We start from the raw sequence: 25,014 nt of genomic DNA on the forward strand, positions 1-25,014 counted from the left end.
AAAAAAAAAAAAATCAATGTGAAAGGTACTGTGGTGATTCGGATAACCATTGCCTTAAAAGTAATTTCCCTTTTGCCTTATCTTTCATTTAAGAGAAGGGATAATTTTTATGAAAATTTAGAAGAGATAGTCATTCCCTACTATCTTCATGGTTTCTTATCTAAACTATCTATTATTGCTAGTGGGGACTTGGGACAATATTTGGTTAAAGTATTTGGTACACATGAATAGACATACATGGTGATGCATAACCATATAACAACAAAAATGATCGAACATTATATCAACTAAATGGGGTAAACTACATGACTACATGGATCCTTACCCTCCAAATCAACATTATTCAAAGTCCTACTTAATACAAGACTTAAGATATGCAGGTATTTATCACCACTTCTCCCAGGGTCATCTTAGGTATGCCCATGACTCTTTTAGTTGCTATAAGATGCATAATAATACATTGACTATTTGATAGAAAGAAAAATGTTAGGCACACCATCCGCGTATCATTGAGTTTCGTTTGGCCATTAGCAAATCTACTCGGCAATTTCATATGCAACAAGCAATGAGGTTGTCCTAAGCTTAGCCAGCGGGCAAAGCAGCTTTACCCAATGAGCCTCTCTTCCCCCTCTTCTATACAATGTCCTATCTTGCACCCCCATTGGTGCCAACTGTTAATTTATCACATATGAGAGATATTCCTATCCCTCTCCCTTGATAGATTAGACTCTAAAGTTGGACATATAGATTATCTTGATCATGTCTTTTCTATCAAAGATTGTAGAATAGATTTCTTGTAAAAAAAAAAAATTACAAACCCTTGTGACAAACAATATGTCGCCTTCAAATAAATAATTAAAAAAAAGGGGGAGGGGGGTCACTAACACTAAACCTACCTTCTACCAAAAAACGCTGCCTACCTACACTGAAACCCCCTACAAAAAAACACCTATTAATCTACTCCAAAGTCTCACCCACCCACCCACTACTTAAAATTTACATCTGAACCGTTACCCCGGTCGGTACGGCTCAACCGGAATCATAGACCGTCTAGTCTAGGTTTTCCTCTGTCCGACCTGAAGCGTGAAACTCAGCAGCTCTGAACAGCCGGAGCTAACGAGAGCGGGATTCCAGCAAAGTCCGACTCTTTCTTCCGCCGCATCTCCAAAACTTTGCGGTGGCTATTAGAATGAATGTCGCCGGAGAAAGTCGGACTACAAGCTGGACGATACTCCGGCAACAGGCGACCTGATTTATAGCGAACACCGCATGCGTTACAGAGTGTTTTGGCCCCCAAAGGACCTGTTCTCCACTGCGGTGTCTTCTGCACAAGGCAATGGCTACACCTCCTTGGAGCTTGTGGTTGTTGCTGGTGGTGATGCTGGCTTCCAGTGGCCTCCGCCACCAATTTCCTCTTTTTCTTCTGTTTCTTCGCTGGCGGCTTCCCTAGGTAATACAAAAAGTCCACGTTGTGGCCGCTTTCCGAGAAGGTAAGGAGTGACGTGGAGGAGGACGATGACGAAGTCGTCGTCGTCGTCGATGAAGAAGATGTGCAAGACGACTCGGTAAACGAAAGCGACCCCAGAGACCATGTTCGCCCTCCCGTTCTGGAACGCTTGCTCCTGGCCTTACACGGAACAAACGTTGGGAAACAGAAACTGGGAGGTTTCACCGAAGCACCTTTTACGGCTTCCGGTTCAGGCAACTTATGGATTCCATTCTGCGTTTTGTTTGTGGGGCTTGAAGTGGAGGATGGATTTGGTACTGAGAATTCCAGGAAAGAATCTTCCACGAAGTGAGATAACCATTCTAAGTCTGCTAAATCGTCCGCCTGGAAAAAGGGGGGCAAAAACAAAAAATCAAGTTATATCAAAATGAAAGAAAGAAAAAATCAGAGAAAAAATGAAGTCTCTTTGTGGGTTTTCTCTATGGTTACTTACCGGAACGGTGAGTTCTGAAAAGGAAAAGCTAGCAGAGTTGGAGTTATCATGGAAGGTTTGTTCTCCTTGGGAAGAAGAAACAGAGGGGCAGGGCTTCTCTCCTTCTAGTCCTTGAGAAAGACCCTCTTCAACATCGTCGTTGGGGAAGTCGAGGAGGTCGTCGACGAATAAATCGTCGCCGGGAACAACCGTCGGTACATTTCCAACCCACGGCTCATCAAGAAACGCTTGCGGAGATGATTTCATGAAGCCCATCTCTGGTCGGAAACTGCCTTTCAATGCTTTTGCCACCACGCAATCCATTTCTGGTTTTATCTATAGTTAAAAAAGCAAGACAAAAGACCAAATTGTATTGTGAGAATATTCCCAGAAAAGAAAAAAGAACAAATTTTTTCATTAAAAGGAATATTTCATAGCTAAAAAATAATAGATAATATTGTTACCTGAGCCTGAGAAGGTAAAGGACAGAAGGGGAAGTGAGGAGGCAGAGGACAGGAAGTAGCAGTAACAGAAACAGAGGAGGAGGAGGAAGAAGTGGTTGAAGAAGGGTTGAAAGAGGAGCAAAGGGCTGTAGTTTGGTAGAGCATTGATTGAGGGTTAAAAGGGTCCTTGGACGAAACAATTATCCTCCCTTTCAGGTCTAGCCTCCTTTAATTTACCCCCCCTCTCTCTCTCTCTCTCTCTCTTGTTTCGTCCTACTCCTCTTCCCTCTTCTGTACCATTTTATATATTTTAGGTAAGGAAGATAAGAAAGATTCTAAGCTTTTAAATGTAATAGGGACAAAGTTATGTAACGGTAGCCCAGTCCAGTCCAGGTCCTGAGTCCTGACAAGTCAATTTTTTTAATTTTCCCCGTCTTCTAATAATCTTAAAAAGAATCTTAAAATAAAAAATAAAAAATAAAAAATAATTTTGGAGATATTGAGTTTGAATGGAGGTGATGAAACTACTAGGAAGAAAGAGTAAAGAAGACTATTCTAATTCATATTTTACTATTCCAAGAAAGAATTCCAGTGTAAGGTGGGCGGCGCGTGTGGTAGCGTAGCCAGCCATATCAGACCCCTTTCAGAGTTTCCCACACAGAGTCGGTACCGGATTTTGAATTCCTATCCCACCGAAGCTGAAAATCTCACACCAAAATTGAGGGAAAAAATAAAGGAAAAGAAAGAAAGGAATCATCCAAAATCTGAGACTTTTCCAGGAAACAACCCATCTTTCTTCTTATGGTTTTTAGCTCTTTTTAGTTTTGTCCCTTTCTATTACTCAATCTGATTCTCCCTTTTTCTCCTTTTTCTTTTGTGGGTTTTTGAAATCAATTAAACAGAGGGGAGATCCCATGTCCTCTCTCTCTCCGCCACCGGTGTGATGGTGGTGAATGTTGAGTTTCCGTCTGGATTTGGGGACTTTTCGAGAGAGAGAGAGAGAGAGAGAGAGAGAGAGAGATGGGTATGTGATTTGTGTGAGTCTCACACTCTCACCGCGTTGATCGCCGCTATTTTGGGTTGTTTTTCAATTCTCAGGATTGATTTCTTTCTTTTTCTTTCTCTGTTTCCCTTTGATTTTTCCTCCAATCATGCCTAAATTTCACAAGGTACTAACACTCAATCCTTCCTTTTTTTTCACTTTTACACAAACCAAATTGGATTTCCTACTTTAAAATTTAAATTTTAAACCTTCTCAAAGACAGGGTCCCAGAGCTTTCAGAAAATAGTCACAAAACGACACTGGAAAGTATAAGAACTCTTTTCAGTCAAGAACTTCAGTTCAGAGAAAGAGAAAGTGAAAGGGGAATTAAATGAAATAGCAACTCTGATGCAATTTGGAAGCCGCCCTGTGCCCACCATTGATATTTCATTTAAAAAAAAACATCTCTAGTTTTTAGTCTTTTAAAACCTGCAATTACCTCTGGCACTTATGGTATGGTGTGGCACTATATAGTTTAAAGCAGAGCTGGTAAAGGAGAGAAAAAGGGTACCCCAGTCTCCCTTGGGATGGTTTCTCCCTTAACAAATTCCATGTACTACTTTCTCAAGCCTCATCTAAACAACAACCTCTGTCTTCATCATGAGAAAATAAAAAATAAAAAGTGTCTCCAATCACCACCACCGGCCACTGTGGAGTGTGAAGAATGGAGTCCCAGCACCGGACACGCTTGCTTTCGAAACAAGCGAAGCCCAGCTTTGCTGTCGCCCAACTCTCAACTCACATGATTTCTATGCTACTCTGCTACATTAAAAAAGAAGAAAGAAACCCATCACATGCAAGGATGTAGGCATCCGCACCGATCCGAATTGGTGTACATTGGTCACTTTTGTCCTTGTTTTAAAAAAAAAAATATATATATATATATATATATTTTTTTTATGATTTTATCCCCAAAATGATATGAGTAGTCGATCTGAATTGGTCAAGAATCAGTATCGATCTCAGTCAATATTGATACGATACTAATACTTGAAATCATGATCACATGTACTCTTCTTCTTCTGGTTATACTTGAAATCATGATCACATGTACTCTTCTTCTTCTGGTTATATATATATATATATATATATATATTGGTGGAATGGTATACCAAGGGAAAAACAATAAGAATTATTTTTTAGGAAAACCAAGGGTAAATCTGTTCAATCTTAATCGATCCGTATTAATATCATTTTAGTTTCTAATGTAACAATTATCTTTATTTATTTATTGATAAATAACTGATACCCAATCCAATACCGTGCACTAAACCATTAATGTAAGTTACTTGTTATTTCATCCAACGTAATTCAAACCATAAAGTGATAATTTACCAAGGAGCTAAGAAACATAAATAATAGCTGGAGATCGCAACCTAGTCACGTGGCCCTTGCACCATCGTGAGGCCAATGAAAGTGCACATAGAAGTATCAACATTATTGGGGTTTTTCAATGGAGGTAAAGAGATAATTACACCTACCCTTGTGTCAGGTCGTAAGGACCACCCCACCTAGCTTTCTTTTTTTTTCTCACAAATAATAAGAGGGTGCTCAAGTTCTTATAAGTTTCCATATCGAACTATTAACTTCCACTGTTAGACTATCACTTTTGCATGAGACCAATAAGAAATCATGAGACCTACTTGGCACGACCATGGATTAGATTTCCACAAATATGAAATCCACCACAAAGCTTTTCTCTGTGTGGATCACGATCGTATAAGAACGATTCTCGTATGAGACGAGCTTTTTTTTTTTTTTTACCCCGAATATTATCTGGGACCCGAGATTGCCTCTAGATTTTTTTTTTTTTTTACCCCGAATATTATCTGGGACCCGAGATTGCCTCTAGAATTTTATTAAAAAATAAATTGATGATAAAAAACAAGGGGGGACATAACCCACCTTACCCCAACCCATGAGAGACAAGTCACTCTCTCACTCTGAAGCCCAAAATTAAAAACCTGCTAAAATAACTATGGACTCCATGAACTCTTGTAGGAGAACCTAATATGCTCTCTATGGACTCTCTCTCCTCCGATAAAATATATGAATGAATCCATCTATCGTTGTCTCATTGGTGAGATTTCCAGCTCTATCATCTTGGGCATCTGACCGCTCCTCCCTTCAACCTTTTTTCTTTGTACATTTCTAATCTACAAAAGCATACATTATTATAATTTGGTAAATCAAACGGATACATTATTAAAGTCACTTAGAAGTGAAGTAACGAATTTGAATTTGAGAAATGGTGGGCAATGTTAAGGCCTTAATACGCGCTCAAATTATTTCAAAAGTCAAAATCATAGTGGGTCTTACTTGTTTTTACATGGTAGGAGCGGAGGACTCCCCAAATTTTGTGGTTAAAGTATCCTTTTTTGTACATTTTTATACGCTTAGCATTCCTCTTTTGACTTTTTATTAGTAGAAGCTTCAATCCAAGTCGGCCTACTTTATCTGTCATTTTTAAGTATTGGAATATCTAAGGCAATTTGCTAGTAGATCTTTCTTCTTTAGAAAAATGTGGGACTCCCACAAGGATAAGCTTATCGAGGTTTCACATTTTTTTTTTCATTTGTTTCTTTAGGAGTGGGATCTACACGCTGCCAGCTGTGATGAGTGTTGGTTATGCCATCAGTCATATATATATATATATATATGGAGGTTAATCTTATATCAATTTTGAGAAAAAATTGATCTGAGTTGATAGGGTTCTCTCATCTTATAAATTGATTTAGAGAGTTGAATTTTTTCAAGATCCGTATCAATAGAATCATAAAGGCTTCTCAGCCCCAACATTCATGCCACAAGGATGACTTGGTATCAGAGTGAAGCCTCACTAAGAAAGGACTATCTACTATTAAGTAAAAACTCTGAAGCAGAGTGAAACCTCTATCTTATCACATTTATTTCAAAAGAGATTTGATTCCATCCAACTATATCACTAGAAAACCCTACATGTAAATACTTTAAGCAATTTGCCTTAAACATTTCCTTTCTCATTGTGTAAAGACCTTCAAATCATCTTTGACTATTATCATTTTTTTTTTTAGACTACTATCACTATCAAGTGCTTCTGATGGTAGAGTCTTTGAGGAATCGGAATCCAATGGTCAAATCAGATTAGGAAAAAAAGTGGGTGAGGCTTACCTATTTTTGTCATTCCCAGGGTTGGCTGATGTGGCCACCTGGTTATTAGGCTTAGTAGGGCAATGCCTCAGTCAAATTATCAAGTAAATCCATAAATAAACAAGTAGTTGCCTCCACAGATCAAATGGCAAACGTTAAGTAATAATACCTACTTCCCCTTATTTTAACCTACAAGTCAACATTTTAGTTATTTTAAAGGAATTGACATGACTTCAAGGTAGTTTTAAAGCGTAGTTAATGGGTGACGAATGCACTATTCTAAAAAATAAAATGCGTACTTGATGTACAAGGCTTCTGCATGTGTAAGGCTGAGAGGAGAAAAGGATAATAACTACGCAGCCTTACATAAAAAATGTCGAGAAACTAATTCATGATAAACAATTGAACAGTGTGTACAACCTTTTCTCAGGATTAAAAACAAAAGATAATAGCTCATTAAACCCCATTACGCCCTATTAAGCCCATTAAGATGGCATTAATAATCAACATCTCTGGGGTTCTGGTAGGTTTCCAAGTGAAAAACGTCCAAACAGACTTTTGTAGGTGATCTATAAGGAAAAGGAGAATTCACTTGAAAGTTTTCATTTTACATTGGTCTTAACTTTTAACCGCACACGCATGAAATCTTTAAAAAGATATTTAAGAAAATAATAAAAAGGGAAAATTTCTTATATCACCCATGTGACTTTTAGGAATATCATGTGTTCCAATTTTTTTGGGATATATCAAATACCTCCCCTACTTTCATATCAAAATAATACAAATCTACCATGTTAGTTGCTCCCGTTAAGTGATAACATCACGTGGTTAATTTTTTTTTAATGGCCAAACTACCCCTGAAGAACGGTAAGTTTACCCCTTTAACCTTCATTGCAAAACACCCAAATCTAGCTTAGGGTGTTTTCTTCTTTGTTGCAAACCCTTTAAGAATGGATGGCATGATCCAACAACATCCCTACATTTCATTGCAAAACCCCCAAACTGAAGATAAGGTATTTGGTCCCATCCCTTACCCTTGAAATCAAAAACTCTAAACATCACTGGATTTGAGTTTCCCAACCCCTCAGTATAGGGAGACGGGGAGAGAGAGAGAGAGGGGATGATCAAGGCTTCCGCGCTCTAAAGGTTCAAGCTTGTCGGATCTCTCTCTCCCAAACTTTTTTTTTTCTTTTTTTGTTTTCACTCGGAGCATTTAGGCTTAAGACCAAGAGCAATCAAAAGAAGTTTACAAGTTCTAAATTCACTTATAAAGTGTCATTTAAACATTCCCTTTTGAAAATTAGAGAAATCGGGTAAATGTGAAAATTTGTTTCATCGGGTAAATGGGAAAATATATATATATATATATATATCATAGGGATATTTAGGTAAATAGAAATAGTGGTTGAGGGAGAGGATTAAATACATTTGATCTTAATACTTAAATATAATGACATGTTTGATATTTACAAGTAAATTTCTTTAATTATGATATAAAATAAAAATCCATTGACTAAACCACCACAAACCCACCCCCAAAAACAGAAAGATAAAGTCTTTGCAAGTTAGTAAGGAATGTGTTTGAAATTTAAATATTCAAATTTTAAATTTCCAACGCATTTTAAATTTCAGGTAACTGTAGTTCGATGGCAAACAATGTATGATAATTAACAGTATGCCTCCTGCAATAATACAGGAGGGTGCAAAATTACCACCAAGCCTAGTGAAACAAAAAATTTCATTCATGTTGATGCCCATGTGCATGCTCTCATTAGCCCCCGTGCTGGTGCAGGAGCCATGCAACCAAGCAGAGATCTCTTGCCTCATACTTAATGTAAACTTAATATCAGATGTCTCACAGCTTAAAATACTTCATTTGGATCAGCTCAACAAAACCTGACTCAGTCTCCAAAATTGAGTTAGATGGGCTGTCCTAGGGATGAGACCAACCTAGAGTCCTGAGGCTTCAAAGTACCCGTATAAAATTACAGCATAATGAGTCTGGATCATCTCCCTCTGGACTTACTATTAGATGATGGCATCCATCTTTTTTGCTTTCATAAATGCCCTTCATGTAATCTTAATCGCAGAAGGTGTGAGTCGGAGAGAGGTCATCACCTAAACGTAAGCACAGCATACACGTATGGGTAGGTTATCAGAGTTCTAGCATTTTAGGTACTAGGACATCCCCCCATCAAGAACCAAGAAAATATTTTTTAAAAATTGATCATAAAATAATGGTACAGGCATACAGCCTTTACTACCTGCATCAAGTATCTGCATAGAAATCATCAATAACAAGCCGAACAATCAATGGTATCCTTACTACATGTACACCATCTTCCCAAGAAACACTTCCAAAGGTGTATGTACCTTGCACTTCTAACATGGAATGGAGAGTCACCTTGAACTTCAACTTGTTCGCTGTAGAATTGAATGACAGAATTTCTGGCTCAACTTCCACAATTACACCTGGAGGAGCTTTAACACAAGCAGTGTATATAGACATAACAGGACCCACATTTGTAACTGTTCTCCAGACAGTCATGTTCTTCTTTAGCTCCGGAATGGAGATGGATGGCAGATTGAGGTCCAACTGAGACCACGAGGTTCCACGGTCACAGATTGTCTGGTGCCTAGTCATTAAACTCACAGCAGAGTCATTGTAGCCCATTGAACAAAGAAAATATATATGGTCTAAGATTTCCATGTCAAATACAAGACCCGGATCAGCAGCTTTGTTAGGAATGACATTGCCGCCTCCAAAATCAAATGGATCAGCCTGCTTGTGAGGAGCTCCCTCAGCCACTGCAGTCTGACCATATTCATCCTTCGTAGAGGCTGGGTGAGATGGTGAGAGGGAGAAAGTGAGAGCGAGAGAAATTTGACAACCCATAAATCACATCTTATAACGGAAAGAGCATAATTATCCGTTTTACCTGTTGTGATCAATGCTGATTTTATTGCCGCAGGGCTCCAGTCAGGATGTATAGACTTGACAAGTGCCACAATACCTGAAATATGAGGACAAGACATGGAGGTTCCAGAGTCGATATTAAAGTCAAGTGAAGGTAGTTTCTTTTGACCAACATCACCCACCAAAGAGGAAGCAGGGGACCAGGATGCTAAGATATTAACCCCAGGAGCAGCAATGTCAGGCTGTGTACACAGTGAAATAAACATAAATGAAATAAAAATAATAATAAAGAAGAAATAATTCTGAACAAAGTTAAAGGAAGAAAACCTTCAGCACCGAGGGAGAAAGTGAACTAGGTCCACGAGATGAGAAGAATGCCACCTCTGGGGAAATTTGTCTCCCTATAGTCGTTTTTGTAAGGCTGAATCTGACTACTGGATTTCTGTGATATAAATGTCAATAATATAAAAGGCAACTTACTCCCCCCATTGCAAGAAATTTTGCTACTTGTTATTGGTAAATGATGGCAATGTGAAATGGTAGGATTTCTTACCAGGGAAAAGATAGTACATAAAAAATCACTCTTACAAAAACACTAAATAAATAAATAAAATAAAATTTCAAGATGTCTCCAATTTTCATCATTCCAACTTCCAAAAAGGGAAAACAAGAAGAAGAGAAGATGCCAGTGGCATGGTCAGTATGGCCGAATATTATTTAATAGAAAAATAGTATTATATTATGCAAGAGAAGCCAAAAATATACGAAAACAGTTAATTGTGAAAGGTTTATGGGGGGAAGGTAAAAGAAGCAAGGGGATACAATACATATAATTACAGAGTGGGCAAGTGATAGGCAAAAAAGGGGGCCGAACACACCCTATTAGGATTACCTGGTGGTTGACATGTATATCAGCACAGATGTTCCTACTGTTATGTCCACTTGAACACATGGGATTCCAGAGGAAGAAGCAACACCCTTTGTTGGGAGCTGAGCAAAGATAAGTCCAACACCCTTAGCTCTCATTATGGTTGCTACAGCAACAGAAGCTGACCTCTGTAGCCAAGATTGGAAACAGAGAACCACCTTTCCTCTTGCTAAAGTGGCATTCAGAGAGTCTATATCACAGCTTCTGAAGAATAGAAAAAATAAAAATTGAAAGAGAAATTTATAGAAATAAACAATCTGCTACGGCTAACCCTTCTTTGCTATAGCATAGAGGATAATGCAGAACTTGGACTAACAGCATAAGCAAATGCAAACATCTTCTAGTGTACCTTGCATTATTTGCATCTGAATCAGTGGAAGCAATATCTTCTCCATAAACTATTGGGTAGAACTTTTCCACATGATTCCCCGTATACAAAGCTTGACCCTACATTAAGTTGTCCAAAGTTGAATAACTGACTTAAAGTGAAGATATAAGAAAGCACCTATAGAAGTTTGGAAATAATATTACTGAACTTAAAAATAAGTGGATAATGAGTCTTCAAATACGACAATGCACATCAATATGTTTGCCATCAAAGAGATTGTTCAATATTCTTTAGGCAAGGATAATCATATGCATACACTAATCAGCATTTCTCAATTATAAATGCACAAAGCACAGATGTCCATCTTTAAAATTCAAATGAGAAAGTACCACAAAAGTTAAGTTGTTCCCTAGAGTAAATGCAGTGGGGAAGGCTCTATCAATTGTGCTAGCTGCAACTGTTATAATCCAGGGAGCCGTATTTGAAACTGTCTGTGAGAAAGGACCAGAATTTCCAGCTGAGCAGACTACAGTTATCCCATTAGCCACAGCATGGAATGAACCAATGGCCAAAACATCCTCAACATAAGAATCAAGTGGCGTTGGCGAGCCCAGAGAGATAGAAAGCACATCCACTCCATCAGAAATGGCATCATCAAAAGCTGCAAGAAGGTCAGCCGAGCTACAGCCACCTGTTGACCAACAGACTTTGTACATGGCTAACCTAGATGCTGGAGCACCACCTCTTGCAAGTCCCTGAGCGAGTCCCATGAAGCTTGCGTTTTGTATCAATGCACCAGCTGCGATAGATGAAGTGTGAGTGCCATGGCCCGCCGCATCCCGGGGAGATAAGAACTCAATCCCACTTGTATTCACCTTTCCAAATTCAGCTTCGTACCCTTTAAAGTACCAACGTGCTCCAATAATTTTCCTGCACAAAGAAGCCTAATATCTGATGAATTAAAACTCCAAAAGCCAGTCTACGTACTCCTGGTCTATGCTTCTGCCACTTCAAATACACATAGTGAAATCTAAACAAAAAAATGGGAAGCAAAGAACCCAGTTACTCCTTTGAATCCAATTTGCTCCTTGAGAACAAACAGAACACACTTTTAAGGTTTCCACCAACAGATGATTTCCCCTAGTTGGAAAACACATTAGCAATTGCTGCAAAATGGACAGTGCCACTTTTCTAAGAACAGTTACTCCTATTCCTACAAGATGAAGAATTGAAAAAATAAGAATGAAATCATCCAACCCATAGATGCGATTAGAAAAACGAGCATGACAAATCTCAAAGAATTTATTAAAACTGGTTTGTACAATTTTATCAGATGCCCAAGCTAATGAAACAAGTTTTCTTGTGAAAATGAGATTTTTCTTACACTCATGAAAGCAGTCTTCTTGTCAGAACTCAAAACCAGTAATTTGATAAACATAAAAATTAAACTAAACAGCTTTAATTTATTGATTGCTCTAATATGTTCTACAATTATGATATGTTCCACCCATCTGTTGCCTGTGATCTCTGTAGGATTGACTACAGTATCACCATTTACCTTTTAGTATTAAATATTTAGAATTTTATTGTTGGTACATGCTGATATAAATTGTTGTAGGCCTTACTTAACAGCCTGAGCTTGGGATAAGCAATTGTAACAGAGTACCTGAGCCAGGAGGTCAAGTGGTCAATCCCTAGTAAGTGCCAGGGGTTTGTGTTATGTGTTGTTGTGGCCCTAGGCCTTGTGCTCCTTGGTGCTATGTGAAGGCACTACCACATAATAGCATCGCTTGCAGAGCCATGTGCGTGTGTTTGTGGGCCTGCACATGCAGGAGGTGTGGTGCTGAGTTGATATAAATTGTTGTAGCCCTTACTTAACAGCTTGAGCTTTTGGGAAATGTGGTTGTAACATTGATGACATAACTGAAGGCTGTAAACCAGTGTAAATCCAGTTCATGGAGGGTCCCCATGGACTAGAAACGGATCATAACCTTTGGTATTTTGCACGAAATGGCTGCTCTCAAGACTTGAACCCACATCTTTGCGCTGGCAGCCAGAGGTTCTAACATTGCACCAAGCAACAGCCTCCATCTGATGACAAAATTAAAGATGATCATTTGGCAAATTTTTACCTCCCTTAAAATCATGGTTTTATAATTCAACTTTTCATTAATACCAGACGAAACTTCTTTGTGGTTTCTTTTTCTCATTGCCATCAATCGCTCTGGCAGTTGAATTAATGGATGCTAACGGAATGGTTTTCAAAACTCACATGGAATTTGATTGTTCATCCATCATGTTTTTTAATGGATGCTAACTACAAAGTTTTAATGGCCAATTTCATCTTGTTTTAGCTGCTTTTTTAGAGCTTGGAAGAAAGTTATTCTAATCCCAGCACTTAATTTGAGGTATAATTGCTCAAAAAGAATTTAAAATATTTAGTTATAATTATTTACAGAAGAATTGAATAATTTATTGAAGGAATTCTTTTGTTGGGGATATGTTATTAGTTTCGTCCTTGCTTCTGCTATTACAGTTACAATTGTGATCTTAATTAGTGGAAACTATGAATGACACAAAAGGTTCAGGCCCATCTCTCTCATAAGTTACAATATTAGCTTCTTAGCTTTTAAAATTCTCATAGTTCTGCATAAATGAGATTAAATCAGGTCCATTATGTCAATCTTCCAATCAAATCTATAATATGTAGTTATATTACTTAGGCTTAAACTTCTGGATGATAAGCACACATATTACACTGTTATTTGTGCACGGAAAGCACTCCAATGAGATTTCCACTAATGCTTTGGAATTATGGGAATGATAAACATGTTCCTAACAGTTTCTAAAATCAATCACTAAGTGCTTGTGTCTGGCCTCGTACTGCATCATCATATTCATTCTTGTCCAAATAAGGTGTTAGAAACTAGTGCCAAAACAAAGTTGAGTGCTAAGTTTGCACCTTAATTGAGTCGGTCAAGATCAAATCTGTTTATCGAAGTGCTTCTCCGATTGCTCAAGAGTCAAGACATCTCTTTTCAACCGAGGAACAAAAAAAGATCATTTGACTTTCACATCCACTAAGTCTGTGCTTATGAAAATTCCTGTGACATAATGTTAAATCTGTTTGATTCATACTATAAGGCTCCTCCTCCTTTATCATTCCAAACGGTCCATGAAGGAAGTGCCTTTCTAGATTCAGTTATCCTCATGAATTGCAGTGCTAGACCTGATTTCAAGAGGTCAATTCATAATTATATTTGTTTGCTGCATATGAACAACCTATAATCAGGCCACCACTTGCTTTACCATGACCGTCGTAGTTCCAAGAAGCAGACCCACTTCTGTTCGTACTTTAGTGACTGCTGGGTTTTGCAAGAAACTAAAGGCACTAACTTTTGTGGCTAGACCCTGTGGTGAGCAAAGCCTATGGGTTATATAGCAAGTTAAAAGTAGATATAAAATGCGAGTGAATGGAAGAACAGGATTTGTGCACTTCCACAGCCCAAAAAAAAAAAAAAAGCTGTAATATAGCTTAGTTGTGTCAAGGTTGAGTATTCAACCTATCACAGATTCAGTCAATATTGAATGAATGTTTTGCTGTCTATTCATAACATGGATGGTGAAATATCTTCACAATGACCATCCCTTGTTTTAAAGTTACTAAGAAGAGAATGGGATCAAATATACCAGGCTGTCAAAATAAATAAATAAACAAACAAAAATGAGACAGAAAAACTGAGAGAAACATGCTATGTGAAAAACATGATTTCTAAAGAAATTAGTGGGAATATGGGCATCCACGTCAAATAGAGGCAAATTTGTAGAAACGAAAAAATTATAGAGAAAAAAATCGAGAGTAAACGACAAGTGGGATCACCAGTGCATGAAGAGAGGTAAATGAATAACAATTCTGATGGAATTCATGGTAAATTTCAAACACAACGGTGAGAAACAACAAAATTTAGAGGAACTAAACCTATGTTCATCAGTTCATCAATGGTTGGATTTTTATTCAGGAAAGATGTAACAGTGAGATTGTACGTAATGATTAAAGACCCCCCACCCAGGGCGAGAAAATACACAAGGAAATGCAACGAAAATACACCTGGAATCTTGAATATAAATGTAGCTACATAAAGGAAGCAAAGTAAGAAAAGATAGGAGTGGTGTTTAACCTATTACAATTGGAGATATTGAACTCCTCTCCTTCTTGGCATACCCCATTCCATCGACATGGAACCTCTCCCATGTCATTGTCCCTGAAGCTCGGAGACTCAGGCCATATTCCTACACAACGTACACGAATACAGAAAAGCAAATCCCAAAATACAAAAGCAAATGCAGCATATATGCACGCACCAGTATCCATGATGCCAATAATCGACCCATCGCCTGACTGACTCTTTGAAAGAATCCCGTCCTCTTCATTGGGTGCCACTTGCAGGAAATCCCAACTTCTAGTTGTATGTGGACTAAAAATGCGATTCGGGACTACAGAAACAACTCCAGGGAAACTTGCTGGATTCACAAAAATAAAATAAAAAGAGTATTTATTTTCAAGTGCGTTTAATCATGTTAAGAAAATAGAGGAGTTGTGTTCGCAGATAGACCTGCAATAAGCTCAGCTTGGGACTGCGTAAGCACTGCAGCGAAGCCAAAAAACCCATGTTTGTAACTGTACAGAATTGGCGACGTCGTAGCATGTTCGCTGGAAAAAGGACCAGAGCTCAACAATTAATATCACAAGCTATAAAAATTTACGACTCTGTAAGTTGTTCTGTTTCTGTTTTCTTTATCGAAGAATAATTTTAATAGAGAATGTGATTACAATTTACAATTCCATTTGAAAAGAATAATTATGGAAGCCTATCTGTCTGAAATTTTGAATGGAAAGGAATATCAATGGATGAATAACAAACAAGTGGAACCTTCCGAGTAGAGTGGAAAGAATCTCATGATAGGAATCCTGAGTGAGCTGAGGTTTATCGGGGTGTCTGCCGCCCATATAGACAATGTGAACCTATAGAATAACCATAAACATATAAATAGTTCATGAACAAACACTACGAGTATAACAGAGACAATATCAGAAGAAGAGGAGCAGAACCCTCACGTTGCTTGCAGTTGCAAGTAATAGAGAAACAGAAATGGCAAGTTCGAGAGAAATAAGAAAAACCCATGATGAACAAGCCATTACATGAATCAAGGAGACCTAACGAAGGACTAAAAGTGTAATCAAAGTGGATATATGTAGTTGCAGAGCAAGAGTGATAAGCGAATAACAGGACTAGTGACTCCAAACCTTGAAGGAAAGAAATGTAACAAGAAGAAGCAAGGGACCCACTTACCCACCACTCACCAACAACAGAGAAGAGATAATGAAATTACCATAACCTAGCTGCGGAAACACTGCTACTAGTGGCAATGGTGCGCCACTGTACTGATTCCTGAAATCCGGATCTGTGGATGCACTGTGAAATGCGGAGAGAGGTTGAGAGAGATTATTGTCGTACATTATTGTCAAACCCGATCGATCAAACCTGCTAACGTGGTTGTTTGCAATTTGTAACTTCCTTTATTGTGGATTGAGGAATTTTCTTTTCTGAGTGTGTGTGTGAGTGCTTGGTCGGTTAGGTCAAATACTGAATAGAGAATTAGAGATAAATTTCAAGAGAATGCGTAGTGGTCATTATGGAAATTTGGGAATGGAAGAAAAGCGATCTGCATATCATCGATCCCCATCTGTATGAGTTGTTGGAGGCCTTGCCTTCGTCGAGGAAGCGAGGGACACAGACATAGGAAGTGTTTCGGTTTAAACGATTCGAACCAAAACTGTTTGAAATCGTTTGTTTAACGGTTCAAAACAGAACCACATCATTTAATAAATATTTTTTTTTTAAAGCTATAATTAAACCATTTATTAAACAGGCTTATGTCTCGGATTAGAACAAATTACCATAATTCGTCCCCTATGAATCAATCGACATTTTTCACAAATTTTACGAATAATTTAATCTAAAAAGTACTGGTGCAGACGCCTCGATAGGCAGGACTGTGATACGGTTTAATTTTTTTATTTGAGAATAATTTTATACTTTTAAAATTAAGATTTTTTATTATATATTTATAACAAGGTTTCTTTGTAATGTAAGTAATACTGAAAAGTGTGAAGACGAGTATTATAATTCAATTCTCCATTAATATTAAAGCAGAATTTTATTTCATCGAGGAAATAGATAACCTTATCAAATCTCATAAATTTATATCCATTAATTATTCTTATTTTATCATTACCTTTTGCATTATTTCAAGGTTACGTTTCCCGGAACTTCGAATATTCTCAAGAAAAAAAACTCAGTCCCTTACACACCTCGTTCTGCCCGCTGGCCTCACTTCGGCGTTGGCAACAAGAGGAAGGAAGGGATCCACGTAACTCTAGACAGTTTTTGTTGGTTTCTGACACCCTTAGCATGGATCAAGGAGTATGAAAAGGCAATTTCCTTTTCGATTACTGCCCGATATGGCTGGATTCTGTCATATCAATCTGACGATGACCACATGACCACCGATAGATGAAAATGATATTCTCAAATCTCAAGTACCAAAGTCGTTGACCATTGACTTCCACCATGAGAGGAGACGGCAATGCCCATAAAAAATGCACTTCCTTGGCTTAGTGACTCGTGAGTGGCTTAGTACTATTAAGGGAATGGGTGGGTGAGTGAGTGAGTGTTGTCGCATTCTACGGCCTTTGCTGTGACAGAAATAGAAATTTAGGTTTAAAGGGAGGTTCCCAAAAGGCACACCAATCCCTTTCTTCTGTGATGTTTGCCTCTCTTTTGGTGGTGGGTGGTGGTTCTTCTGCATTTTTTTCTCTTTCAATCTCATTCGAATTTTGAATTCAAATGGTACAATGTAAAGTATCAAACAGTGCAAAAATTTGAGAGCACATTTGAATTTTGAAGATATGGTGTTAGTGGATTTTGTACTCGTATGTCTAAGCTGTTGAATTGTGAAGACTAACGTAAATCCAATGGTAGGTGTTCGAATTCGTTTACGCCCTACCGATTGGGCCTCTTGTTGGTCCCCTTGTGTGGGATTTGTTTGGCCCCTCGTTGGTCTTGTATTCATGTGTGGCCATAGTGGCCCTTGCAACATAAAAGAAAAAGGCTTTGTACCTCACCCTAAAAAAGAAAGAGAAAAAAAATTATGCGTCTTAATATATTTTTGTTATTCATGCAAAAAGGAAATACTATTGGACTATTCTTTCACCTAATATTTTGAGGTTTTGGGATCGAACCTTAATTAGTGTTTCATGGTTTTGCCATTTATCTAACATGGTATATGGCGTGGTATAGCATTGCATCGATTATCTGGAGCCTTGGATGTGTCTTAATATGTTATTTGATCTCCACCTAATGCCTTGAAGTAGGGGTGATTTGAGCCAAACTTTCACAAATTAAGATCCTCCCCAACAACTTTTCCTCCAACTTCTTTTCAACCAAACACAGGCAAGCAGCCCCATGTGGTTAGCACGTAGCCCCAAACATCTCTATATCTGATTGGAAGGAGAGTTATTGGGGAGGATCTCGATCCAACTTTCATACCTACACTATCCCATCTCCAACTTTCACATATACATAATAATAGATTATTCCAAATGGAGCTCAAACACCGTCAACTACAGAGGTACAGAGTAATTGTTAGTCTTGCAAAGGATGGTTATAAAAATAGAACAAACTGCAAGGGAGGCCAGTGTAATTAACATTTGTTTTTTGTTAGCCTGATGCCAAGTCATATAAGATGTGGTCAGCAAGTTAAAATTTTCAAAGGGAGAGGGAGGGGGCATCCACGGTCAGGTTGGGTTAGGTTTTTAAAAGCCCGGCCCAACCCTATCTCCTAGTAACTCGGCACATAATCCAAGTTCTACCAAGCCCTATAGAGCTCAACCCAACCCAGCCCTAGATTGACCCTGGCTGGACCTAATTGGCCTTGATCAACCATAGCAACCCCTTATATTTTGCTCTAGGCATGCCCGGGTTGGCTTTGGTTGCCCATGTTTTTTGACCACGTGTATGATATAATTATGCATAACTATATATTATATAAGATACTCATATACAAGGCCAAGATGGGCTTAGACAAAGTCCTTATTCCACAAAGCCCAACCCAGACCCTGTTGGGCTTTTGGTGGGCTCAGAAGACCTTTTCATTCAGGAAAAAGGTTATGTCACTATGTTCTATTGATTATTAATTGTGCATCATAGTTTTTTACCCAAACCCTTATTTTGGAATCTTTAATGATGACTGTGTAGCACACACATCAAGGTCCGTCCAATCAGAATCTTCTCACATCCACAGCATGGCATACCCGATCAAATCCTCTTCCTAAGAAAAAAAGAAAAGAATAAAAAATAAAATAAAGAAAGAGTATTAAAAAAGGGAACTCCAAGAACATTTCAAATTTCTAAATCGCTCGTCGGCGATGGCCGACTCCGATACGCTGTCCACGATATTTAGGTGTGACCGCGTGAGGTAATCCTTCGTGCTTGATATATGGACATTTAACATTGGACCGAGTTTCCGACAAATTAAAAAGACCAAACTTTCTCCTATTTTGGAAGTCTTTTCTCTCTTCTTTAGATCTCTCTTCCCTTCCTTCTCTCTCTCTCTCCCACATTGGTTCTTCTGCTTCTGCTTCTGATTCTGATACAGAAGCCTGAGACATTCACAGTACTCCTTGAATGGATGCAATCAGAAAGCAAGCTACGAAGCTCCGGGAACAGGTCGCAAAGCAACAACAGGTTCTGAACCCTAATCTTATCTTTACTTGAATTCACCGTTACAATAATCACTTTCAGTTACTAATTTTGAGAGATCTCTCCATCCATTGAGATTTTTTCCTCTGAAGAAATTTTATAAGTTTGAAATAAAACGACCGTTGCGGTTAGCTGTCTATGTGTACGATCAGGTTTCTGGCTTTCTGCAGCTCATTCTTTTTATTTGTTTTGTTTTAGTGGCTTAGGTTTAGGGCTAGGGATTGTTACATTGGCATTTGCAGTTTGAGTTAAGGGTTTTGGTGTCGATCTTGTGATAGGACGATTATTTTTCCTTCGGCATTTGAAAGGGATTGAAAGGCGGAGACTTTAGCCTTTTTTGGGTTCCATTAGGTCCCCTTGTCAGTTAAGTAGTGAATGTTGGATCACGGGGGCACTTCCAAACAGTCGTAAGAGTAGATTTGCTTGTGCATTTGGGGAAACTGTAAAACGTTTTATTAGATTTGACCTGTAAATATGTGAACAGAATAAAATACGGCTGTGGGAACCGAAGTGATTTGATCATTTATTTGATTAGCACTACAGCTACAGACATGTTGGAAGTAGGAGGGATTTGAATTTCCCTTACAAACAGAACAATTGGTGGCCTTCGATAAATGATCTCTTCTTTCCAAAAACTAAGGGAAAAAAGAAAGAAAGAAAAAGTTTTGTTCAGATGTACTTGAAATCCTAAACTGGCTTTTAAAAATAGTTCAATAAAAACCAAATTCCCTTACACTAAAAAAAAGAAAAAAAGAAAAAAAATTGTGAGTGACAATATTTGCCTAAATCCCTTTCATTTGGCAATTGCAAAGCAACATTGTATGACAACAGTTCGACCTTCAATTGATATCCTCCTATCGTGGGCTTAATATGTACACTACAAGTGCAGAGCTGGTTATTGAATGAAGTAGCTTAACCATAGGGCAGTGGCTTCTTTATGGACATGAAGCTGGAGTTATCTAATGTGGGATTTATACAGTTAAAAGCAGTGGCAAAATGTCTTGCTGAGCAAAGCTGCTGATGCCTTCTAACCATTTTGATTTATGTGCTCAAATTTCTGTTGTCATTCCGCAAAGAATGTGGTTAGGGAGCCTTCTAGACATATATCAATATTTGTTTTTCTGGGGATAAGTTTTCCATAAAATCATTTTGACTGATCAGAAAATATAATGTAGTTAAATACGACCCAGATTGAGAAAATAAACTGCAATCTAGGCAACTAGGAGTTTATTGCTTCTATTGTTCGATTTCAGGATTAAATTTAAAGAGTGTGGCGGGGGGGTTGTTATTCCTTGTAAAGAAAGATTCTATGTTTGGATGGGTATGCTTTTACATTCTTGTTTATTCCTTTTGTGTATCCCAAAAAGTTAGGGGGGAAAAAATAAAAACTCAAAGGAAATGGGTCAGCTTTGTCTTAATGGTGTATTCTAATCATCTTAGGGATTAGGGTTAGAAAAAAGGGCATACCCAACGCACGAGGCTCCCGCCACTGTGGGGTCTGGGGAGGGTCATAATGTATGCAGCCTTACCCCTACTTTGCAGAGAGGCTGTTTCCCGACTTGAACCTGCAACCACTAGGTCGTGATGGAGCAACCTTACTGTTGTGCCAAGGGATTAGGGTTAGAAAACTTCATATAAATCCAAAATCGCAGAGATTTGGAACCAAATCAGAATTGGAAGAAATTCAATTGCAGAATAATGACTGTTCATATAGTCATGAAAGTCTGGTCGAATGGTGTATTGGGTATGGAGGACCCAAAAAATTTGAGAGAATTCTGACAGTCAGATTCAAAAACATGAACCCTAATTGAAATAGGAAAATTCCAACAAATAGAAACCAGAGATAGAATTATTAAATTCAAAAATTAGTAATTCCAAAACTAGAAATCAATAAAATTAGAAACTACCAAAAGTAGTAACTACCATATTTAGAAATTAGAAACGAGTAACTGAATCTAAAATTAGAAAGAGAATATAGAATTAGAAAGTGAGTTCAGAAGACAGAAATAGTAACTAAACTAAAATCAGAAGGAGAACAAGATTCCAGAAGGGGAAACTAAGGAATAGCAGTGTCGGAATTGACCTAACAAAATAGGATCAATACAGCAGAAGAGGACAAAATCATAACAGCAGAATATTTTCAGAAACAGGAATGCATCAGATTGGTAAATAAAACTCTGAAAGAGAAGAGGCTAACTAGTCACGATCTTAAGCTAGTCCTGCAAGCAAGTATGATCAGATCGAAGGAACGGAAACGCTAAACTAGTACTCATGCTATGGGATGGCTCGGCGGCCATCCCGTGTCCCCCCGAACCTGCTAGGGCTCTCGCAGCGACGCAAGGAGCGCAGAGAGAACGAGCACAGCAGAGATACACGCGCCCAAACAAAGGGTGTAAGAGAGTTGTGAGTATTGATGGGGCTGTTCTGGCTATGAAAACAGAAATGAAAACAAAGCAAAACTAGAAACCAGAATGCAACGCTGAGGAGAAAACAGAACAACCAGTTAGCAGAATAACAAATAAACCAGCATGCACAATATCCTGCGCATGAAAAGGGAAAGTTTTCTACTGACCTGATTTCAGTGAAAGAAAGAGAGAAAAGAAGAATAAGAAGAAGACAGGAAGAAGAATGGATATAAATATCAGAAATTACAATCTGGAATCTTACTTGGAATCACCCCGAAGATGTTTTTGGGAAATCACACCTGGACCACCACTGAATCAACACCACCAGCATGCACTGAATCACCACATTCCATTCATTCAAACCATTGGGGGAGGCTCTAACTCCTCTCTTTATTTACAGCTATAAGGGTTAAAAATAGAAAAAGGAAACACTCCATGTGTGGGCTGAGGAAGAGTCCCATTACAACTTAACTTCTTGAAAATAGAAAGTCTCTAGAAACTTTAAGAAAATAGAAACAAACACCTAATCTTTTGTAGCACTCAAATCCCTCATACTTGGGCTTATACAATAGAAAACACAAAAATACTTAATTCATGATCCATATTATTGGGAACCTAAAAGTGAGTCTAACTTGAATCAATCTTGAACTGCTGTGGTTGGTTTGAACCAGGTGAACCAAATCAAATCAAACTGCAGCAAAAATATTTTCTTCTTCTTTCTGCTGGAAATCTGCATCAGGTCTGGTTGCCACAGCCAAGGATTCCCTTTCTCCCTCTTGATTTGTTTCCCAGAAGGAGCTAGTTCCTTCCCAGCCAAGTAAAGACTATTGTACTGGCGGGTGTGCTTTGTTACTCTTTTCCCAATATTAAACACTGAAGAGCGCAAGTTCCTCATTGCCAAAACCATTTTTCTTCATATTCTTTGGCAGGTAGGGCCAAAGATAATATTCTTTTTGCCTAGATCTCTGAGATGCATTTATTATTTACTATACGTGGACAACATGTTAATGCATCTATTTTTTACTTCTGTCTAGTAATTCTAAATGATCACTTTCACCCCTTGGCTTCAGGTTTTCTCTATGTTTGAACTGATATATTTGTCTGGTAAATATTTGAAACACTTAAATTTTGCATAACATGATTCTTTATGAATATACTTCAGGCTGTCTTCAAGCAGTTTGGAGGTGGAGGATATGGAGGGTCAGATAATTTAGTTACAGATGAAGCAGAACTGCAACAGCATCAAAAACTTGAAAAGCTGTACTTTTCAACCCGTGCAGCCAAGGTCAACCACTATTCTGTTTTTATCTTGTGATTTTGCTTTATTATTCTGGGTCAACCCATAAATGTGTTTTTTTTTTCTCTCTCTCTCTCTTCTATTTACCAGCACTTCCAAAGGGATATAGTTCGTGGTGTTGAAGGTTATATTGTTACTGGGTCCAAACAAGTTGAGATAGGTGAGAATGAAGCTTTTGCGTCCATTGGTAAATCTCTGTTTGTTTCCTGCCTTTATTATCATGTTACATACATCAAACCACAACTTTCCGTTAGGTACAAAGTTGTCAGAAGATAGCAGGAAATATGGTGTTGAAAATACGTGTACCAGTGGTAATACGTTATCAAAAGCTGCATTGAATTTTGCACGAGCTCGTGGTCAAATGGAAAAGGAACGTGGGAATTTACTGAAAGCCCTCGGTACACAGGTTTGATAAAATTTTTGCTCGCTATGACTTCTAACTTTGGGATGGAGGACAAAAAGTTCAACATATTTTTGGGTAGTTCTTTCCCTTGAGCTCTGGTGGTAACGCATTAGCACTCAATATAACGCATCCTCCTTATTTGACTACTTTATGTTGAACTCAACTCGGGTATGTAGGCATTAAATTGGGTTGATATTGTAATCTTTTATTTTATTTTGGTAGGAAGTTAGATACGTTTATAACAAATAGGTGGTAAGATTTGATTTTACTTCTATTTCAGATTTAGAGTTTGTTTGGTTGACGACTGTGTGGCCTATGGCAGCTTGGCTGTCATCCCTTTTCGCCCCCTCCTTGCAATTCTGACTTCGTCCTCTCTCCCTCTTTTCTGCGATCTGGTTCCCATTCTCTTGTTTCTTCTTCCCCTCCTTTCCTCTCTCATTCTCCTTAGTTGAGTTCTCTTGTTCTAGTTTCCACCCTTGGGTTATGATTTAATTCCCCCCCCCCCCCTTATTTTATTTCACCATATAACTCCCTTTGCCCTTATCGCTTCTTTCCTTATTCCTCTTTCTCCTTTATTTTGTTTTCATTCCAAGTTTATCCTTATTCAATAAGTACTATTTCCCTTTGTATCCTAACCCCTATATGTCTTCCAAAGTAACCATTTAAAAAATTATGTTTTATCACCAAATTGCTACCCTTTTTTAATCTTCAATGTATTTACAAAATTGCCATCATTCTATCATACTCTATTGTACACTTGGGTGGGTCCATAGCGACCCGGAATTGTTTCTCAAACCATGGTTGCATCAGGTGTCTTCCGTGTTATAGAGGGTCTAGGATGTCTTAACTATGGGTCTTCCAACTTTTCTGTTGTTAAATTTGCCAAGAATATGCCCCGTGCAGAGTGTGGTAGAATTTATGGAATTTTTGTCTAGTCAGAAATTCAGAATTAGTAGAATTCCTCCAAGATTTGGCTGTCATTCAAAAGTAATTATGGCTCTGGGGTTACAACTCATCTTGTAGTGTGTGTATCTCTGCTTAGATTTGTATAGCTAATTGATATCTCAATGTGTTGAATCTCCAGGTTGCGGAGCCATTAAGAGCAATGGTTGTGGGAGCACCACTGGAGGATGCTCGGCATCTTGCTCAACGATATGATAGAATGCGACAGGAAGCTGAAGCTCAGGTAACCTGAGATGTGTTTCTTTCACTTCATTCTGCAGGATTTATCATGCTAACGTAGTTTGACTTGTTTGGTTGGTGACCCCTTTACGTTGGACTTGTTCCACAAGTTCATCTTGGCAGTAGCTCTCTCTCTCTCTCTCTCTCTCTCTCTCTCTCTCTCTCTCTCTCTCTTATATATATATATTTATATATATAT

General features: G+C 38.2%; 3 protein-coding genes across 5 annotated transcripts; 1 reads left to right on the forward strand and 2 right to left on the reverse strand.

The window, feature by feature from the left end:
* Positions 1 to 764: 764 nt before the first annotated feature.
* On the reverse strand, positions 765 to 2,639 carry LOC122083480 (GATA transcription factor 5-like). The gene is made up of 3 exons (XM_042651310.1): positions 2,384 to 2,639; positions 1,941 to 2,255; positions 765 to 1,831 (listed from the first exon to the last, which is right to left on the reverse strand). Exons 1-3 carry the CDS (start codon positions 2,525 to 2,527, stop codon positions 1,091 to 1,093), a joined length of 1,200 nt encoding a protein of 399 aa, XP_042507244.1. The 5' UTR covers positions 2,528 to 2,639; the 3' UTR covers positions 765 to 1,090.
* Positions 2,640 to 8,608: 5,969 nt separating this feature from the next.
* On the reverse strand, positions 8,609 to 16,525 carry LOC122084439 (subtilisin-like protease SBT3.9). Of its 3 annotated transcripts, XM_042652670.1 has the most exons (11): positions 15,823 to 16,054; positions 15,638 to 15,729; positions 15,320 to 15,417; positions 15,069 to 15,227; positions 14,885 to 14,996; positions 11,096 to 11,636; positions 10,728 to 10,825; positions 10,343 to 10,582; positions 9,778 to 9,892; positions 9,473 to 9,692; positions 8,609 to 9,374 (listed from the first exon to the last, which is right to left on the reverse strand). In XM_042652670.1, exons 1-11 carry the CDS (start codon positions 15,901 to 15,903, stop codon positions 8,803 to 8,805), a joined length of 2,328 nt encoding a protein of 775 aa, XP_042508604.1. In that variant the 5' UTR covers positions 15,904 to 16,054; the 3' UTR covers positions 8,609 to 8,802. The 3 variants fall into 3 exon arrangements, with proteins under 3 accessions (XP_042508604.1, XP_042508605.1, XP_042508603.1); XM_042652671.1 differs by lacking the exon at positions 15,823 to 16,054 and adding an exon at positions 16,098 to 16,525 and having other exon boundaries at positions 14,885 to 15,227; XM_042652669.1 differs by having other exon boundaries at positions 14,885 to 15,227; positions 15,823 to 16,055.
* A 2,648-nt stretch (positions 16,526 to 19,173) lies between these two features.
* On the forward strand, positions 19,174 to 24,840 carry LOC122083690 (SH3 domain-containing protein 2-like). Its single transcript, XM_042651565.1, has 5 exons — positions 19,174 to 19,513; positions 23,096 to 23,218; positions 23,321 to 23,390; positions 23,485 to 23,636; positions 24,718 to 24,840. Exons 1-5 carry the CDS (start codon positions 19,454 to 19,456, stop codon positions 24,826 to 24,828), a joined length of 516 nt encoding a protein of 171 aa, XP_042507499.1. The 5' UTR covers positions 19,174 to 19,453; the 3' UTR covers positions 24,829 to 24,840.
* Positions 24,841 to 25,014: the final 174 nt, after the last annotated feature.

This window comes from Macadamia integrifolia, chromosome 7, assembly GCF_013358625.1.
Source record: "Macadamia integrifolia cultivar HAES 741 chromosome 7, SCU_Mint_v3, whole genome shotgun sequence".
Lineage (NCBI taxonomy): Eukaryota > Viridiplantae > Streptophyta > Magnoliopsida > Proteales > Proteaceae > Macadamia > Macadamia integrifolia.

Excerpts from the sequence above, each read along its gene's own strand:
- LOC122083480 (XM_042651310.1), bottom strand. The coding sequence starts at position 2,527 with ATGCTCTACCAAACTACAGCCCTTTGCTCCTCTTTCAACCCTTCTTCA. Across the intron at positions 2,256-2,383 it reads CTTTACCTTCTCAGGCTCAG|ATAAAACCAGAAATGGATTG; the intron begins GTAACAATATTA and ends TTTTAACTATAG. Across the intron at positions 1,832-1,940 it reads TTTCAGAACTCACCGTTCCG|GCGGACGATTTAGCAGACTT; the intron begins GTAAGTAACCAT and ends CCCTTTTTCCAG.
- LOC122084439 (XM_042652669.1), bottom strand. The coding sequence starts at position 15,903 with ATGGCTTGTTCATCATGGGTTTTTCTTATTTCTCTCGAACTTGCCATT. Across the intron at positions 10,826-11,095 it reads GGAACAACTTAACTTTTGTG|GGTCAAGCTTTGTATACGGG; the intron begins GTACTTTCTCAT and ends AACTTAATGTAG. Across the intron at positions 9,375-9,472 it reads ATCAGCATTGATCACAACAG|CCTCTACGAAGGATGAATAT; the intron begins GTAAAACGGATA and ends CATCTCACCCAG.
- LOC122083690 (XM_042651565.1), top strand. The coding sequence starts at position 19,454 with ATGGATGCAATCAGAAAGCAAGCTACGAAGCTCCGGGAACAGGTCGCA. Across the intron at positions 23,219-23,320 it reads TTTCAACCCGTGCAGCCAAG|CACTTCCAAAGGGATATAGT; the intron begins GTCAACCACTAT and ends TCTATTTACCAG. Across the intron at positions 23,391-23,484 it reads GTCCAAACAAGTTGAGATAG|GTACAAAGTTGTCAGAAGAT; the intron begins GTGAGAATGAAG and ends ACTTTCCGTTAG.